The sequence below is a fragment of the Bemisia tabaci genome, chromosome 3, assembly GCF_918797505.1.
Source record: "Bemisia tabaci chromosome 3, PGI_BMITA_v3".
NCBI lineage: Eukaryota > Metazoa > Arthropoda > Insecta > Hemiptera > Aleyrodidae > Bemisia > Bemisia tabaci.
Genome location: NC_092795.1, coordinates 724,785 through 745,446, shown reverse-complemented (window position 1 = coordinate 745,446; position 20,662 = coordinate 724,785). Strand labels below are relative to the sequence as shown.

The window sequence follows — 20,662 nt, the reverse complement described above, 5'->3', positions numbered from 1 at the left end:
TCGGACAGGACCACTGAGCGACGCCGCCAAACGACGTATTGCCGCAATATTGCTGCATGTTGTCAAAAGTGCCACATATGTCATGTAACTATCTCTCTAAATACATGCAGAAATATGTTGACAATATTGCTAAAATATTTCATGACAATATTGTAACAATATATTTATAAACATGTTTTAAATATATTTACAAAATATATTTATGTAATTACTTTTAAAACAGTTTGTAAAATATATTTACAAAATATTTTAAAATTATTTTAGAAATATTAGTTTAAAAATATTTGTTTAATATTATGTTAAAAATATTTTATAAATATTTTTGTAATATTTAAAAATTAATTGCTAAAATGGCAAAAAATGGTTTGCGATTTCTGCAATTTGCTTTTTTTGCTAAAATGCCCACCCTCGTGGCGAGAACGACAAAACAATTTGCAAAAGTGGTAATTTTATTGTGCGAAAATGGCAAACTATACTTTTGCGAAATTAACATTACTAGTTTATGCTATTATGGCTAAAATTTTTGCTAGATTTTCAAAATGTTTGCCAAATTAGCGTATGGTTTTGCTCTGTTTACCAATTATTTTGCGGAACTTACTAAAATCAATCGCTAGAAAAAAGAAAGGGGGGGGGGAAGAAAAGACAAAAAGAAGGGAAAAAAATAAATAACATAACATAAATACATCGACATAAATTCAAACTAGGAAAAAGCTCAAATAATTAAAACTGGAAAAAGACGCAATTATAAAAAACAGTAATTTGGTAAAGAAAAAAATGAGAGAGAGTTAAAAAAAACGAAAATTTGTAATACATGAATAGGAATATGTTGAGTACAATTAATAAAGAATTTGAAACACAAATTACAGGATGAAATAAAAAATAATAAATAAATAATAAATAATAAATTCTGCAACGTCCCGCAATGAGATCGAGTCGTCTCTCAATTTGCCCAAAAAATAGTACGTATAAAATTGAAGGCATTAGACTGCCTCTCTCAACTTATATTCGTATGTGACGATAAACAAGGGACGCTATTGCTACGGCGCCTTGATACAACTATACAACCTCGACGGATGGTCCGTCATTGCCGTTCAAACAAGGGAAGGCGGTATTTGGACCTCCTACGCATAATACCTGTAGTTGAATTCGATCGTCGGATTAGACTGGTATTAGATTCAGATTGAATGTTCAAACTGAGCAAAATGCTATATATTAGGGCCTCTTGAGGGCCGATGAGTTCAGAAATTACCGATACTCCAACAAAATCACGTGTTTAAAATTTGCAGCTTCGGCCAGGACCCACTGAGCGACCGGTTCGGCGCTCAGTGGGCCTCTAAAATAGCGCTGCGGAGCTGTAATTTTAAAAACGTAAATTATTTGGAAGTATCTGTAATTTCTGAACTCAGCGACCCTCAAGAGTCCCTAATAAAGCATTTTGCTCAGTTTGAACATTCAATCTGATCTAATAACAGTCAAATCCGACTTTTTTGCCCGCGAAAATCGGTCGGCGCGCGTTGAGCGGAAACTTCAATCGATCATAACTCCGGAACCGTTTGGTTCCCCAGCTTAATGGACCACTCGTTGGATGCGGAAAAAGACGAACAATTTAAAAAACTGGTTTTGGTTCAAATAAAAAATTGAGATATTTGTAAATTTTTTGTTTAAAGGAAATTTTCTAGACCTAAAAACTGGAAAAAAGCACATATGTTGACTTAAAAATGTGATATCGGGATTTCGACCTTTAGAATCTTAAAGTATGCAATTTTAGACGATTTTTTGTCCAAACCGGACCTCGATATCTTTCTTTGTTCAAGAGATATCGAGGTTCACAGGTTTTGACTTCCACCCCCCCCCCCCCCCTAGCTCCCCCCCAAAATTTTTTGGGAGTCTGAAAATTTGGGAAAAGAAGCGCTCTAGTATGAGTAATCAATAGACAAAGTCTGAAGAACTTCCAGGGGGGGGGGGGGGGGGGGCGAAAGAAGCCGTTTTTGTATCAAGCTCTTTAATTATTTTCTCTGCATTAAGTTTTTCTCTTCTCAAAAATTAGGGTTTTTTTTTCTTTTTTTTTTTTTTTTTTTTTTTTTTCTAAACTTATTCAAAACATGCTCAGGAGGATCAAAGGATTTTTGGTATTGAAAATTTCATTTTAGCTTCGGCTGTTGATTATACAGCTGACAAGATTTGCGGACTGAATGAATGCAGACTACTGACAGTATGTTAATACTTCTCCATTCTTGTTGTCCTTGCCCATCATAGAAATCAATGAGTGTGACTCTAGCCATTTTGTGTCATTCGATCAACAGGCAGAAATTAATGAGATAATTCTCCAGATTTTTCTTACTCCTTCTTTCAGATTAATGCATCCCATGAAGAGATGGTAACTGACCAGTAAAGTGAGTACCTTATGATGAAAGAGTGAGAGCTGTAAGGAACCATCTTAATTTTTACTGCAATACAAAACAGATCTCTTGCTCAGGCTAATTGTGACTTTATGATTTCAGATACACTAAAGTACATCTCATCTCAGATAATATATATAATAAAAAGTATAAATTGAGAGTATTCCAAAAAATACTCCTATTTTACAGATTCAAAATGCAATAGAAAAGGTAATGTTTCGCATTGTAAGCCTCTTGGTTAGATAATTTTGCTCCAACTCTGAATAGAAAGTTTTGTGAAAGAAGTTTGGAGAAAAAAAAAACCGCTGTAGATAGAGTCCTTGCAAAACAAGTATATGCATATGCACTCTCAGAGAGAAGATTCTTTGACGTCAGTTTAGCATGGGAAGTAAATGTAAGAATCAAGATGGTGGATCTTCTGTTGCATTCTAAAAGAGCATAAATTTACTTGACGTTGACTCAACCTTCTTCCAAAGAGAAAAATTTTCTCCACAAAATCATCAACACTGGATTTTATCTACAATAAAATTATTTATTTAAAGCCTTAAAAAAATAGAACAAAATATGGAGTAAAATGGCTGGTAGACTAAAAAGTGATGTAAAAAGGAATGTAAAGTAATCAATAAAATATAAATACAACTCTAAACAGATAAGTGTCTGCTTGGTCAACAGTCGTACAAATTTGGGGTTAAATCAATAATAATATTGAATATACATATACATATGACTTTTGTTCTCTATCAATGATTCTATTATCTATGCACGAGGATTTGCACACTCCATTTTATTCTCAAGATAATCTTGTGAGTTGAGGCCACCATTTTTCTTGGGTTAGAGGCGCAATCTGACCTCCAACTTTGAAATGGATAGTGTTTTTCGATAGAGCTCTATCTAAGGTTGTAAAATCTGAAAATCTTCCATGATTTGCCTTTAAGTACTTGGTAGAAGAGTAGATAGAAGAGGGAATGATATGAGAGTAATTTTTTCTTCTCTTTTTTGGGGAAAAAATTTCTAGGGGATGTTCTCGTGGTTTTTTCTGCTTGATTGATAGATCATGTGACTGATTTGCATTCACAAAAACCAAGCAAGTTTTCATACCTCAATTTGCTGTTCTTTCTTGTGAAAAATCGGCAAAAACAATTAAAATGTGGGAAGATATGTAATTTTTTTAATGCTTAATGTTTATTAGGGTGATTTAAGAATTCAGAATTGCTTTAGAAAAACTTTGATTAAAAACTCTCTCATAAGCTCAGGTTTCAAATTCAACAAGTCCCCGATATTTTGTTACAAGTGACTGATTAACTAAGAAAACAAGCAAATCTGAATTATTCAAGACATTTCGTATCTTTAAAGTGAAAAGGCTACTTTGAAACAAACAAAATACAGCTTTTCTTGAGGAAAGCTAGTGATTTGATGACAATTTTTTGATGAAAACTAGAGAATAATCAAAAAGTAAAGGAACGCGAATCGTAAAATGAAAAATAAGAGAACAGACACAAAAGGATACAGCAAACCCTAGAGACACAGTTTATCCAATAGTTTTTTGAGTCTTTAAACTTTGAAACTTATAAATGCACTATTTGATTTATTCATTTTAAAATTTTAAACCAAACGTTGACTAGAACCAGTGATCTTTGATCAAGTTAGCGAATCTATTCCTGAAAATTGCGAATAGAGCAAAACAAGTACCAAAACCGTTGGGAAATGCCTCACTTGGTGGCACATTGACAGAATTTCAAATACTGAAAAAATAGCTGCAAGTGCACTGAGGTACAAGATAAATTGCACAGAAAACGTGAATAGAAATATGTATAAAAGAAGAAGCTAAATTAGAGGTGCAAAAAATGCGCCTCTCTGACGAAAATAGATTAGCTGTTGGTGATGGCGGAAACCTGAAGAGTTTGCGATACTCTCGCTTTTACAATTCTTTTTTGACATGTGATGCTTGAAATGTGAAAAAATTTCTTTCCTAACCGAGGCACTGTCAGCAAGTAGGGTTTTCATAGATTGCCATCATTGTTTATTGTACTGATTTGTTCTTTTGAAAAAAAAAAAAAAAAAAAAAAAAAAAAAAAAAACTTGAAAAAGGCTATGAAAGCAATTTTTAAAAAGAAAAAAAGATGAAATTATAAAAATAGCGAGAAAAAATTGCTGATAATGATGACAATTGGTTTTTTCCTCTTATTTAGATTGGATTTAACTTAAAATTAATTTTAGCTAACTTTTCTTGAAAAGAATAAGTCAAAATTTCATTAACAGAAGAGAAGATAAACCTGAAGGATGTAATGGAAAAGTGGATGGATCCTCGATGTAGGCAGCTTATGTAAACTGAACAGGAAAAACAAGCATATATAAAATGGAGAAAAAATATTGCTTTCATACAGATCTAAAGGGCGATAAAACATTTTTAGAATCGTAACTTTTAAACTGGTGTTACCTAATTACGTAATGTAATGGTAGTGCTCAAAGATTCTATCGAAAATTTGATTGATGACACTGGAGAATCTTGACATTAGTACATAGGAAACACTTTCTTCAAATATTACAAATGATTCACAAGAATCTTATTGCACACATGATAAACATAAGCATAAATGCATGGAACTATCACAATTCAAATTTGATGAAATTAGTAGACCTGATTTTATGGAGGAATACTTACTTTTTAAGCACAAAAAAAGAGAACGTTGCATGAAAAATGAGAAAATTTGGACAGCATCAACGTCTTAGTGATGATAGAGAGTACTTAGTTTTTAAAGTGATTATTTAATTTTCATGTATGCTCAAAACATTGAAACTTTTATTAACAGGAGAACTTGCTAAAGTAACGTTGATACAAAAACACTGAAAAATTACTACATATTGCCCCCTCCCCCCCCCCCCCCCAAAAAAAAAAAAACATGAAAGGAAGTTATACACAGGTCTATGCTTCAAAACTTTTTCACTGCAAAACCTTGCACTGCGCTTACCTTGCGATACAACTTTAACTCTGAGTGTGTTTAAAATATCAGGTCAAGAGAGAATAATGCAGCAATATATTTTGTAACAACTTTGAAAGTACTCTTTAAATATTTTTTAAATTTTTTAGTTGGTAAATTTGCCATCCCTACAGAAAAAATTTCGACTTAAAAAGTGACTTAAATTTTCTCAACTCTTAATTCCAGTGACCAAAGCTTTCAGAGGGCCTAGTTGAAAATCAGTATTTTTCTTAGATTTTTAAGCCTCAAAGGTGTATATTCAAGATGCTAAAGAAGAAATAATAAGACTCTGATACAAACAGGCTTTTTCAGTTACAAGCAGGTTTTCAAAGCATAGGATTTAAACATCAAAATTAGGAATCAAAATCAAGCGAGAATTGTTGTCAAAAAATTTGTTCTGATGCTTGCATAGTTTTAGGCTAAAATTAACTTTTCATTTTATGTTCAGAAACATAAAGAATGTGTCTATTGTTTGATTCATAGAACGAGGGTTTGATCGTTAAATATCGCATGAATAAGCACAAGGTGAAAACATTTTTTCTAGACTCCCTACTCACAAAGTTTCTGTGCCCAAAGGTAATGAAGATTATGCTTGGGAATTCAGGGTCCATGATATCATCCACCAACATTCAAAAACGCAATTCATTGATGCAAGGGACTAACTCATTACCTCCTTGTGGTCTTATTATGAAAAAAACAAATCTTATTTTCAACAAGGCTATTGCTAGTTTGAAGTAATTCTAATTTATTATACAATGTAATTTTTGGGAAAAATTTAGGGAAATTGGTGTTTACTTTTCTGGCGTCTGAGACTGTCTTGTCCCTTTAAACTGAATGATGAGGCATAAAATACGCCAGAAATGATGACCAGGACTAAAGTAATTCATATTGATGTTGTACTGATCTACTGAGATATAAATGACCATCATTGTGTTAATGAGAATAAAGGAAAGAAAAATTATTGAAGTTGTCTGAGCTCTTCACTAAACTTCATCATTTCTCATAGCAACACTGCTCTCAGTTGCACATACAATGTTGATAAAATGTGTGATTAAAAGACACTTGAGAAATACAAGGATGGGTGTGTAAAACTTACAGAGCCCTGACAAGCTGCAGAAATATTCATTACATTTTATCACAAAAAACGTTGCTGTAGTTTCAGCCAATTCCATTTTAGATTACTCTATCGACAGAGAATAGATACACAAAAAAAAAAAAAAAAAAAAAAAAAAAAAAAAAAAAAAATAGATAAATAAAAAAAAAAAACTTTAATAAATAAATTAATTAGAGTACATAATAATTAAATTAGGAGCTTATATTATATAAATGCATTGAAGAAAAATTAATTACCAAGCAGGAATGTCTTACACATATCTAACTTTAGCAGTATTCTCTCCATAGAAGCTGCCTGAAAATATTGATTCAACTATCACTTGTGCAATGAAGAGACATGGGAGCATCAAGTTTGGAAACATACAAATTTTAGACATGGCACGATTGTTAAAACAAATTTCCTATCAATACACCAGGAGTTTAAATAGTAGTCCATTTTCACTGACTTGTGTGGGAAAAAATCAGATAATTTTTAAAGTATTTACAATTTCTTCCAGTTCGACAAACATCGAAAGAGTTCCTTTTTCAAAAAGTAAAAATAAAGGCAGAATTCTCAATTTAATTTGAACTTGTTGCAAACCGATAACCGCCTCTTTTCTCCCTCCTAAAGCAAGCTAATTTAAAGATACTAGTACGATCAAATGGACATATTTATGCTAAAAGGTGCTGTGTCACATGCACAAATGCACAATACTTCCTTTTAGTGTAAATACGTCCAAATGTGACAAATCACTTATACAAATTTCAGCTCCAGAAAAGTATCTACTGAGTCAAAAGAAAATAAATTGGAATTATTTTTAGCAGATGACTTTTAAAATGAAGACACAAATCTTACACCAAACGATTCAACAGATAAAAGTAAAAGTATGAATAAGACAAATTGGTTCTCTGAAGAGTTTCTACAACAAGTTGGACAAGCAAAAAAATGTAAAAATATAATTTTTCATTAAATTTTTTATACCCCAATTCTTGGGTTGGACGACCGAACATTGAAAATTTTAATAAAATCAGACAAATTATCCCTAAACAAGCCCTGCGATACTTCCCATATTACAGGCCAAGTTAAACCTTCACACTGCTTTAGCCTTGACTAAATCCTTAATCAGATTTTTCTGAGGAAGGTGGGAAGAAAGGGGGGTGGGAATATTGTTGTTAGTAAAATATGCATCAAGTGATTCTCTGCCAGTATCCTTAAATTAACAACATATTTAATACAGGCGACAAGTCACTCATACATAAGTCTCTCTAAAATGGTTGCCACAAAGCTGACCAAAGCAGAAGTACATAAATGCCTCAGAAATAAGAGAGAGGGCGTTGACAGTTATTATTGCAAAAATTCAAACCGGTGAAAATGTCTCTAAAGACATAAAAATGGTTCCACAGTCAAATTGTAATTATTTACATTGCTGAGAATGACACTATTTGATAAAGAGCAAAGTAATGATTTGAGATTGGTTTAAATAAATTAAAAGTTAGCCATGGGTCACGAGCATGGTAGCCTTTTTGGCACTTAAAACAAACTACACCCTCCTGTCTCCCTGACAAGCAATAATTCATTAGAAATAAAATGACTTCTGACATTTTTAGCATCATATTGCACACATTTTTTTTCAAACAGTCAAGTCTTTGGGAACAAAAGCTTAGGACTGAAGTAAGCTGCTAACTTTGGCCAACAATCATCAAAATTATGATTCCTCAGAGGGTGAGTTACAAATGAAATTATTTAACAACTTGTCTTAAATCCGCTTTCATTAAAGTATTACTGTAATAAAAGGTGAAAAAAAAACAATAAATCAGACAAGATTTCAGAGAGAATCTAAGATCCTTTAAGAACTGAAAAAAATATTTAACAGAGGGTTCAAGATAAGAAGTGATAAAGCCCGGTGGCAAGGCGTAGATGACCAACTACCTGTCCATATTTTTCCATTTAAAGCTTTGGTGAAAAAATTGATTTGTAAGGTGTACAATGCGAAAACCCTGATGATCGATCCTTCCTTATGAGATTAATCAGCAGGTCAATTGATTCATCGCAGAGCACACCGTGCCATTCCAGGAGCCGTTTTATAGAGGAATCCAAATCCCAACAATTGCAAAATTATTTTAGAGAACAATACTTTCCAGTTGCAATTTCATCGAAATACTAATGAAAACTAAGGTCTGCATTATTGAAGGAGAGGGGTTGTTTGATATTTGGCTTCTTGCCATGAGAATTTTTCTTTGGTCTATGAAAAATATTTTAAAACAAGATAATTCTAAGGTCTCTGGGATCTGATTATAATTTGAGGTAAGAGATCTCTCCTTTGCAGTAGTATAACGAAAAAGAGACAATAATTTTTTGAATAAGGCTTCAACTTCTTAAAAGTCAGAGTACTAGAATTTTTTTGAAAAGAAAAAAAAAAGTATTTTACAACAAAAATGAATTCCATTACGCAACTTTGACCTTCCTTGGTCCTCCAATAAAACAGTTAGCAGCTGAGGATATATCTGATAACTTGGGCCTCGGTTGGCAGGAGAGAGTTGGAGGTGAGGGAATCTCTTGAAACAAAAAGAGACAGCATCATACCCGAGTGGGTTTTTGATTCCTTTGAGAATTCAGAGATGACATCCTTCAATATTTCAGAATTTATACATACATTTTATTAATTTAGGTACCTACTTAAACTATGCTTAGATGGCCAAGACGGGTCTCCATACAAATACAGACAATTATTTTGGAAACTAGTCACACACAGAAAGATAGGCAAAAATAAAGCAGATTTACTTTAAAGATCACCTGCGATTAGTGTAATCATTCATTAAAAAATGCTTGCCAAATGATTGAGCCTTAGGCAGTTTCAATTCCAAGAGTTTCGGTCTTGCATCTTGAATACTTCGTCAGTACTATCAAATTAAACAATGAAAGTTACAGGGATTGGCTTTTAAGTCAGTTACTATTTTTTTTTTCAATGTTATTGAGTAACTGAATTGTTGAAAAAAAATTCAATCAACATTAAAGAATTTATGTATTTTTAAAAAAAATAAGATAACTTAGGGCTCAGAAGCACAGAGAAAAGGGATTCCCAATTTGAAATCTCCATAATTAAGCTTTATAACCCTTTTTTTCTTTACTTTATTTTCATTTTTATCAAAACTCTAATACCATTATTTTCCTTTCGCTTTTTTTTTGTCCAATAAACATCTAAAGATCGAAGATTCTCTCGAATGTAAGACTTAATACCAAATCGTTTAATTTTATTCTTATCAGTCTGCACAAATTAGAGCAAAATGGATGTCAATTGACTCGTGTGAGAAAGCTGCTCCGGTAAGATTATGGGAAAAAAAGACTAAAAGCTTTCAAATCCCAAAAATAAAAACAAAACAAAATGTTAAGTACACATAAATAAACAAGATAAAAACAAACATACTGTCAAATTCGCCCTAGTTCCTTAAGTCTGAAGGTTAGTGTAAATTGAGCATAAACAAAAAAGGCATGAAGCCTCACCTTACAAAAAGAAAAAGAAAAATTAAATTAAATTAAATAACACAGGCAAACTCCACATGTAAGTTACAACCTTACGATTATGTGAATAGTACGAAGATTGTTCTACTTCCATTTCATAACCTACTTATTCTTAGATCATATAGTCCACAGTTTTCGATACCTAAATTCCTCTCTTGTTGAAGGTGTTCATACAAAAAGAAAGATAAAAAAAGGGGGAGGAAAAATAAATACAAAATTCTGTGGAAATTGCCTAAGAAAGGATAATCAAGTAGGTACATAGTAAAAGATTATCTTTTTGCTTGAGCATCCTCAAAAATTCCACGTTCAAATAATATAGTTTAGGGAGGCTGAAACTACTTACAAATCACTTGGCTTTCAAAGTCAATAGTCCTACTGACTGGCACTCAAAATTTGGAAATAAACTTGAACGAAATTTGACGCAAATTTTAAAGAATCTTGGAACTGAAAAATTTTGTGATTATTAGACTAGCTTCTGTTGACTCCTTAGAAAATGAATAATTTTCCTGCCAGATATTTTAATAAGGGTTACATAGAGAGGAAAGATAGGTAAGAGAGTAAGAAAAAAAAGGGCTCTGATTGGAATTCAACCTTGTACAACTTTGATAAAAAAAAGTAGAGATCAGTTGAATTGGTCAGTTTAAAAAAAAACCTAATGCAGGTTTTTTTTGGCCTCTTAGTTTTTTGCGGAGAAGTTACTTTGAAGATATGCGTATTTCCTGTCGGAGGTATCTTTATTCATATTGGAACAGAGAATGTCCTTGATAGTTAAAAACTTTTGAGTCAAGGTGCTTCCACCAAAACAGTTCTCAAAACAAAGTACACTTAAGGTACATAGCTATCTGACGACGAGTTTTGTGCATGTATTCGGATTCCTTTGATGCTAACAAGCATACAAAATTAGATCTAGGACAAGACCCTTGAAGTAAATTAAAGAGGTAAAATGTTAAAAACAAACAAACAAAATAGAAAACCTGGTTTCCCTTTCTTATTCTAGATTTGATCACTCATTTGATCAATGATCAACGACTCGGAAAATATACAAAGCTGAAAAAAGAAGGCACAAGATTTACAAATGATACAGGTGGCTATTTACACGCAATGTACAGGCATTCTTCTTTGAGAAAAAAATAAACAAATTTGCATATTTTTGAACCTGTCAGGTTCCTAGCACAGAAAATATATTTGGTTGGTTTAAAAGGGATCCTCAGAGGAACGGAATGTCAAACGGAGCATTTTTTGCCACTGTTTTGTTTCAAATGACTAGTTAAAAGTGAGGAAAACTTCAGTAATAGTAAATCTCATTGGAAGCATGTACGCACATGATTGGAATACTGAGATAATTTAAATAGCTCGAAAGTCAACGGTTAGTATTTGCCTAATTGATAATTTTGATAAAATCGATACTTTGCTCAACGTCAATGGGCTACTATACAACTTCTGAAATAGATAAAAGAAAGTCATAAGTTTTCCCTTCAAAATCTTACATAGAAAACGATTCACACAACAGGAAGTTCAAAAATCAATTCCTGAATAAGATATTAATACATATTTTAGACACAGATCAAATAGAAGCTAGATGATACAAATAACATCATTTGAATTTTTGCCATTTAACCAATGTTAATTGTAAACACTTACACTTTGTTTAGTTGATTTCTACACTTTCCGTTGTGTGATTAATTTTCCTTGAGAAATTTTGAAGAAAGAACATGCTGTATAGTGGTTTAAATTCACACCTTGTCTTATTTTCCTCTCGTCTCCTCAAATTTTTGAATGCAAAATACACATGTCAAATACATGCAGTTCAAGATTTTGTCTTCTCATATTATTTTTCGAAGAGCTTTTTGAAAAAATATTGTTCGCTCCTTTGACACACAAATATCTACAGATATTTGGAGGAGTTCTGATGAGGTTAGACTCCAATACACTCTAAACTTTCATTCAATGAAGTTCCCTGACTGTTAAAGATTATATTAGATTTACGCACAACAATTCTTTTCATTTCCTTGGACTTTCCGTACTTTTTCCGGGCAAACCAAAAAAATCAAGTATTATTCTTTGCAAAGTTTCTTTTGTATCACTGAAACATCTTGGCTCTCCAAAAAAAATGCATTGCCTGTTTTGATTAGATGTTTGATTGCACAGTTTCTGGAGTGAGGTATGAGTGAGGTATCAAGAAAATCATCAGAGAAAATTCTAGCAATCAAGATCCAATCTAAAAACTGACCAGCAAAATTTGTGAGGAGAATAACATCATTTGTAACAGGAACCATCTCAAGGGAAGAAATATTTAACAAAAGGTTCATAGTTTAAGACGCTATTATGAAGCTCATTTTTATTGTCTTGTTAACATGGTTTCATCCCCATGTGTTTGAAGACATGGCTCATTAAATACAGATAATATATGGGATGAGGGAAATAATCTACACTTAATTGGACATATTTAAATAAAAAGGAGCTATTCCCATTGTGACATGGGCCCTGGGGCCTATAAGAGTACATGCATAACAGGGCCCATGTCTCAACGGCAATGGTTCCTTTTGATTTAGATAAGTTAAAGTAGAATTACATAGAATAAAAGCTAATGAGCCAGGAGTTGTGATACAGATCTAAGTTGAGGAAATGGAAAAAAATGACTAGCACTTTGACAGATCTCCTCATCAACCAAAATTTTTAAACAGCACCAGAGCCATCTGTTGCCAGAGCTTTAACTAAGGTAAGAATTCTACAGCGGCAAAGAAAGCTTCGGTAAAACAGTGCACGATTATCATAATTTTCAAAAATCAATCAACGATGCACTATGAATACAATTTGACTAACAAATAATGAGGGCTGTTTAATCAACTAACATGATGCAATGCAAAATTCGGATGAATATTTTAGCAAATCAATGTTACAGGAATAAAAATCTGTGGAAAAATTCTTAGATAGTTTAGATGTATGAATGGTTTAGAAGCAGGTGATAATTTGCTTTGCTAGATTATGATACAGATTTTTCATACCCGTTCATTTGCATTTGCCGCAACTGGACCGATCTTGATTCAGTTTGTCATGGGAATGGATGAGACACTTCTCACTTACTGTGGAAAAAATAAAAAACCATATTAATGATTGAAAATTTTAATTACTATCGTTATTTAATTAAAGATTCAGAGATAAAAAAAGCATACAGCTTGGGCTTATCAGTAATGACGCTCCTTCATACAGTGTTTGCAATGGTTTTATTTGACACTTTGAGTGCCACAGACAAAAATACACCTCACCTAAGTTCAGTCTGCGGCATGGTTAACATACCTAAGTCTCTCTTAGATTTGAAGCACGCTTTTGCTAATACACTAAAATGGCCAGCTAAAAAAGGCGCTAAAACCCAAAAAGCTGAGGAACGTACTACCAGTAAGTTTTTAGAATGCTATTGGTCGAAACAGCGGATTAATTATTTTCTCGAAGTTTGAGAGCTTTACCACCGAAAATTTGAAGTGGGGTTTCTTATTTAAACCTTGAATCAATCAATCAGCATTGCATAGATTTGCATCGGATGCTGTATTGGATCACTGATCAGACTAAGCTAGAAAAAACCATGGCGTGCCCTACAGCAGTAGATGATGTTGATAACTTTTTTACTAAAGGGAGATTTTCCGTTTATGATATACTAAGGAATTTTATTTTTGAACAGATATCTGTAAATCTCATAAACCTGTAAGTTAAAACAATCATCAAAAACCATTTAAATACTCAGTCGCAACTGTTATCATCAAAAACCACATAGATGATCAGTTGCAATTGTCTACTTGATTGTGCTGGGGATGCTGAAGAGGAATTTCAATGAAATATTAATATCAATTTACGCTTGAGTTTTTTAAGAGATTTTTTAACTGTTTCTTGAGCGTTTTCCATGGTTACTTTTGAACAATTATGCTACATTTCTATGACTTGAGTGACTAACTGATGCAAACTGACAAGCATGTATCATCTTTGGAGCGTTTCGAACTTACTGCTCCTTTCTTATTTTTTGAAGAGAAACAAACCAATTTAATGGCTTGAAATTTAAGCGGGATATTCTGCTAACAGAGAAGAAAAATCAAGTAAGTTTCCAAGAAATTATTTTGAATCATTTTCCAGAGAAAAAATAAATGAGGAACGGGGAGTCTGGAGGGTTGCAAACGGATATACGAGGTTTCGAACTTCAGCTATCAATGTATTGTAGGCGGTTAATAATGTCACTGGGAAAAATCCTCTTGATGGTTGAGCCGAGTTATCATCCTCACTGTACACGCATGGATCGTACAGTTAAGAATAGGGTGATTTGAGAGTCTTGAAATCTTTTTTTATGTGGTCTGATGAAGGTAAAATATGCAGATGGATTACTGTGCGAATTCAATTGGCAAATTCCTTCATGAATAAAATTCTGAATTTGAATGCAAAACGAGTTAATTAATTAGAGAACTGAGAAGCTCACCGTCTTAGCTACGACAAGAACTCGCGTTCCAATTCACTAATTGAGGGGCGACGTGCTCGATTGGACTCGTATTGTCGGTTAAGTCGCCTGGATGCCTGGAGGGGTATAGTGCTGTCCTGAACCTGGCCATGGATTGGAAGGTCAAGCAACGTTGCTTCTGTCATAGTTGCTGTGATGGGCGAGAACCGGACACGCGATACAGAGCTTGTTGAGTTCTCCTTGGCAGACACATAGCTGCTGTCTTCACTGGTCAGACTGTCGGGGGGAGTTGGATTCGTAGGCGTACCTAAAAACAACAAAATCAAGTCAAGGATTTTCGACACTGGATTTCCAAGATGGACCCTAACTCCTCAACGGCTCCCCGTGCCTCACTATTTGCGCTTAAATTAAAATAATACAAACAATGAACCTTGAGAGGGCCATGGACTTTATTTCTATTGGGATTTTTGAGCAATGAACTACTAAACTAGGCACAAATGGACCGCGTTTAACAGAAAGGAACCAAGCCACATCAGCTATTGCCAAATTTAACCGGGCAAGTCAATTTTTTACGAGAGAACATTTGTGCGGATTCCTTTGGAAATTTTAAGGAATTTGCGTCGTACTATGGAGAAAATTCATAAAATTTGCACGAAAATCCGCCCGACCGTTTTCATGTAAAAAATTATTTCGTCCAATTAGATTTGGCAATAGCTGATGTGGCTTGGTTCCTTTCTGTTAAACACGGTCCAAATTGAAGCATTCCAATAAATGCTCACCCTTTAAAAATTCCATGTAAGAATTTGATTTAAAAGACGAAAATTAATGGCATTCACTCCCAACTAAAATATTTAAGTTCTTATCCAGCATTGCTTATGAAAAATTTTAATTTCCTGCATACATGAGAACCAAAGCCTGCTTGAAAGAAATCGCACACTACAACAGCTTTGGTAGGCTTTTCAATTGAGTGGCGTTCCTTCCCCACCCTGTGTTGTCAAAAGTATAAATAGCATGCGATAGCTAAACTGAAGCGCCAAGATTGAGGCCGACATATTTTCAAACAGCGAAGACTAGCACAAAAACGTTAAAGAAACAATTTAATGAGTGGAAAGTTTGGGTTTATCCATGCATAAATGTCTTGGTTAGAAGTTACTTCCAGTAATTTTTTAAGAACAAATCGTTTTCCAGGTGAAATTTTGGTGAGTAGAATAAGTAATAATTAGAGTAGGGCCGGATTCTGGATGTCCAGCTCCGGCCGGATACGATTTTCGCGGATATCCGTATCCGGCCGGATAATTGCGATATCTGGTTTTTGGACCCGCCGGGTAGTGCTTTTACGGCCATGAAAATTTCGAGAAATTGTTGGTGATATTTTGGCATTTTTCGGCGCACTTTGAGTAGTCAATGTAATTGTTCAACTTTTTGAAACTTAATATCATTGGAATTAAGGACATTTCCTGTACATTTACACGATTGCAACGTGACCCTTAATTCCGAAATTCACAGCGTCAAAGCGCTATACGCAGTACGCAGCTTGTTATTGCAGCATCAAAGCGCTGTTTTCCACTTTTGTCTTGTTTAGGCACACTTCTAATAATATCTCTCTCTGCACATCAGATTCATCTGGTCCATCACACCATGAAGCCAATGAAAGCCATGCTGCTTATCTGCCAGGTCTTTTCTTTTAGTATTCGCCTTTTAGCGGGCTGACTCATTGGGTATCATTGAAAAATATGGAGGTTGCCAGACCGAGGGCACATACATCGTGGATGACGGTCTTGATGGTGTAATACGCAGTGTGCCTCTTGTCCCAAGCACGAAATAAGGAGATTTTTCTCACGCAAAAAAGCACTATCCAGATCTGGTATTATCCGGATCTGGTATTATCCAGTTTCAGCCGAATACCTTGGCGAATTATCCAGTATCCAGCTCCGGCCGGATACAAAAAATCAATATCCGTACCCGGATCCAGTGATGCGGAAAATCCGTTTCGGCCCAACTCTAGTCATAAAGCTTAAATTTGCACCTTGCTTAGTGGTCCATTAATTGCCATAAAGGAATTGAAATTAATTCTGACCTCCCAAAAATTGATTGCATCCTTCCTTAGGGTGCTCAAATAAAGGTCATTGGAGGAAATCAATTTTGCAAAAACATCTGGCGGAAACAAAACCTCAAAGAATGTTCTCCTCTCCATCACTGAAATTATTCTGAAATGGGCGGAACCCTGTTATCATCAGTTCATTTATGTATTCAGTTTTCAATTACCTGGTCCAGAGGATGATGAGCCAGTGTTTGGTTGCCGGTTGTGCCTCTTCAAACTTGAGCGGAGCCTGGTTGTTGAAACTTCCAGTGTTGTAGGCCTATCTGAACTGTTGGAGTCGATGGAATTCTGGCGGGAAAAGTAGCTAGAATAATCTCCGGCTCTTCGCACGTTCCCTGTCTCGAGGTATGCTGGGTAAGGGTGGTTATGGTTATAGAACTCTGAGTCATCTGCTTCGAGTCGAAAGCCTGGGTTGACGTTGGAGCCACTGGAGGCGTTGGAAACATTGGACGGTGTGCGACGGTGGGTAGGTCTACGGACAGGCGTGATGTTGGGGTTGTCATATGCATATGGCTGGTAGTATGGATCATCCTGGAGGGCAGGTGCTGGGTAGAGTCGTTCGGGGTAATGACTAGGATATTCAGGGGGGTAGTGATGGAAACCTGGAAGAAATACAGGAACAAATCTTCAATTTTTCATTGATCTGAAAGTCAATATTTATTGCTTCATTATGTATTTTATCATTTTTTAGGTAAGTCAGACCGAACTTAAGTTATAATGATTTGAGTTTTGCATCGTACTTTTGAAGAAACGTTACATAAAGTTTTAATTTGGTACACTTGGAGCTCAGGATAATAAACAATGCACTTTCAGGACTTTAATTGGCAAAAATAACCACAAAAGTCGCTTACAACTAATTTCATGGGATACTACAGTGTTTTTTGCCAATACATCAAATTCACATTTCTCGACCCTTATTGAAAAAAATCGCCCTCTTGGCAAAAAGCGACGCCAAGAATGGCACAATTTGGGCCAGAAGGAATTTTTCTGAAACCGGGCCCAAACGATACCTTATGATACCCTAAAACTCTGGTAAAAATTTTAGCTTGAGTATACGCACCGTTTTTGAGAAATGGGGGGGCAAAGTTGCCAAATCGCCATCATTCTAGACAGCATTTTTACAGCAAAAAGACGGGAAAAATGGACGAAAAAGTTACACCATTGATGGGTTTGGGCTGTAAATGTTCTTATTGAGCCCCCGTGCATGTGATTGTCTTCAGTTTCAAAAATTTTGGACGTACAGTGGTCTAAAATGGGGAGAAATCGTGGACAAAAAAGGATTATTTGTCAAACTTTTTAAAAATGGAAGTAAAATTGTTGGTCTCCTGCAGAGATCATGGGGAACAATGTTCTTATCGGTCTTCAATGCATTCAATTGGGTTCAGTTTATCAAATTTTCATCGCACAATGGTCGAAAATGGGAAATTAGTGGACAAATTAAGACCTTCTGCCTAATTTTTTAAAAATGATGTACGACTATTGGTTCCCGGTAGACTTTAGATCCCAGAAAAATTCTTTAAATTTTTTTTGACTATTTAAATCTTTCTTAAATTTTTTCTCTTCATTTTTCTTTCTTTTTTTTAAATTTCTGAAAGCTGCATATTTTATTGAAATAATGCTACAAAGTCTATTCTATAACAACGTTCTATAAACAATACGGTCTGACATATATAAATAATTAAAAAAAAAAAAATATGAATTTTTCCGGGATTTAAACTCTACTGGGGACCAACAGTTTGACAGAGGATCTTAATTTGTCCACTAATTCCCCCATTTTTGACCACTGTGCGATGTACATTTGTGAAGCTGAACACATTTTCATGCATTGAGGACCAGTAAGAACATTGTTAGCCATGAAAACTGCAGCGACCGACAATTTTACTTCCATTTCTAAAAATTTGACAAAGAATCCTGATTTGTCGACGATTTCTCCCCATTTTGGACCACTGTGCGACCAAAATTTTTGAAACTGAACACAGTTAAATGCTTGGGGGCCCAATGAGAACATTTACAGCCGAAACCCATCAAAGATTTGACTTTTTCGTCCATTTTCCCCGTCTTTTTGCTGTAGAAATGCTGTCCAGAATGATGGCGATTTGGCAACTTTGCCCCCTCATTTCTCAAAAACCGGGCGTATACTCAAGCTAAAATTTTTACCAGAGTTTTAGGGTATCATAAGGTATCGTTTGGGCCCGGTTTCAGAAAAATCCCCGCTGGCCCAAATTGTGCCAAAAAACGGTCGTTTTTGGCGTCGCTCTTTGCTTGTGAATAAATGTGTGTTACCTAATGGACAGATGCTTACTAAAAAAAACATACAGACCTAACTGCATGAAAGCGACTATTCTAAAATAGGAAATAAAAAAAATAAGTGAAACTTGATGGTGACAAAAGCTACACCATAAAACAAAATAAAGCTTTCTTCAATTGAACTGCTCAGTATTAAAAAATAACATGGCCATTAAATGATGAGCTGTAAAGTAAAGGAACTTATGGACTAAAGACTCAACAGAAAATGAACGCACTTAATACTTTTTAAGATCAGAGTTTCATTTATTAACTCCTTTTTTTACTTCTGCTGGGTGCTGCTTCAATATGATGATTAATAGTGAAACTATGAGAGGAGGAAATAATGCTAACCTGACGATAACTGGTGATCACTAAGCACAGGATTGTGATAATACTCTGTGCGTGAAGGGTATCGACGTGGACTTTCGTAGTTCCTTGTTTCTAAAACATCACAGGCAGCATAGGGGGCAGGAGGAGGAGGATAGTGAACCTGAAACAAACATTGAAATTTATTCGTTTGATTTTATGTTTTTATGTAAAAGATTCATAATCTTTTGAAAATGATTCCTGATATATTTTGGCGTCACATTAATATCTTTCATTTAAAATGACAAACTTCAACTGCCAGTATAAAAATTGAATGGATTTTTCCCTGAGGATACGAGACCACAGCTATTGAAACAGTTGCACAGCTATAGAACTCCACAGATGCAGAGATTTCAGCCGAATGGATGCCAACCATTTTTACAAAAAGTTTGAACTTTACAAAGCCCATTGATAAAAGCTGAATTAAGCAGTGGAAAAGATGTTTTTCATGATTGTAGTATAGTTTTTCTTCCTTTCGTGGAAAGACCAAAAAGTTCATTAAAAAGTTGGAAAAAGCATTCCTAAGCGGAAAAAACTAATTAAAATCCTACCAATGAGAAGCTGACAGCTAAGTTGATGCAGCAGGGAGATGCCTGAAGCTAGGTTCAGCCAATGAGCAAATGCTGGTTCCCCTGCTGGCTAACCCATCAGAGCCAGCCAAAGATATCTTTTCAAACCAGTCTCATTTTCGGCGATTTTAAAACGGGTTTTCTTTGACATTTCTGATTAAAAAAATTTGAAAAAATTCCTAGAAGCTTAGTTTAATCAGTACTTTCAGAAAATGAACTGAAAAATGGGTGCTGTTGATCCACTGGCCAAAGTTTGAACAGGCTCAGTTCTTTGTTAGCTTAATATTCAGTTTATGAACAAAGAGACACAACAAAAGAAAACACAAAAATGTATTTTCTTCTGAGAATACACTATAAATAGGAAGCCAAGGCTAAAAACAAACAGAACCTCTCTTTCTTCTTATCAAAAATGGGGGTCTGAGGGGTTTTTTGATTTTTATATTTTTGATTCCTGGTCGAGAAGGGGGCCCCAAGGAGGCTGAAGTCCCCCCGAAACGTCCCAGGTATTCTGTTTGATTTTAGCCTTGGTTTCCCATTTTCTTGTGTTTTGTTTTGTTGAATTATTCCAACTGTTTTTACGTATCATTCCAAAAGACACATTGACCTACCTCTCCTTCTATACTCGTACAACTAGACTTCCTCCGGGGAACAGGGTTTGGTTTCAATGAGGGATAATGTTGTGGCGAGTCCGTAAACCTAAGAGGCTTCGCAGCTTCAATACTATGTAGAAGCGGGGTGCGGTAGTGTTTGGTTGGCCCATGGTAAGTATTGTAACCAGAACTAGAGGAAAATTCAGGGGGCGAGTACTCACTTCCGCCCCATTTCTTTTCATCCTCTACAGCGTCACCTCTGAAAATAAGGAATAAGTTTATCACTCTAATTTTTCGTTAAAATTTATAACTTAAGATTAAAT

The 20,662-nt window shown here is 34.7% G+C and overlaps 1 protein-coding gene across 2 annotated transcripts in view; it reads right to left on the bottom strand.

The window, feature by feature from the left end:
* Nucleotides 1–2,910: 2,910 nt before the first annotated feature.
* The window catches only part of LOC109038551 (mitogen-activated protein kinase kinase kinase 11), a 59,587-nt gene continuing 41,835 nt past the window's right edge, over nt 2,911–20,662 (bottom strand). For both annotated transcript variants that reach the window (XM_072297633.1, XM_072297634.1), the window contains 5 exons: nt 20,358–20,598; nt 19,166–19,304; nt 16,693–17,130; nt 14,449–14,734; nt 2,911–13,072 (listed from right to left, as the gene is read on the bottom strand). In XM_072297633.1, coding sequence (XP_072153734.1) covers nt 14,457–14,734; nt 16,693–17,130; nt 19,166–19,304; nt 20,358–20,598 — 1,096 coding nt within the window. In that variant the 3' untranslated portion in view covers nt 2,911–13,072; nt 14,449–14,456. The remainder of the gene's footprint in view (nt 13,073–14,448; nt 14,735–16,692; nt 17,131–19,165; nt 19,305–20,357; nt 20,599–20,662) is intronic.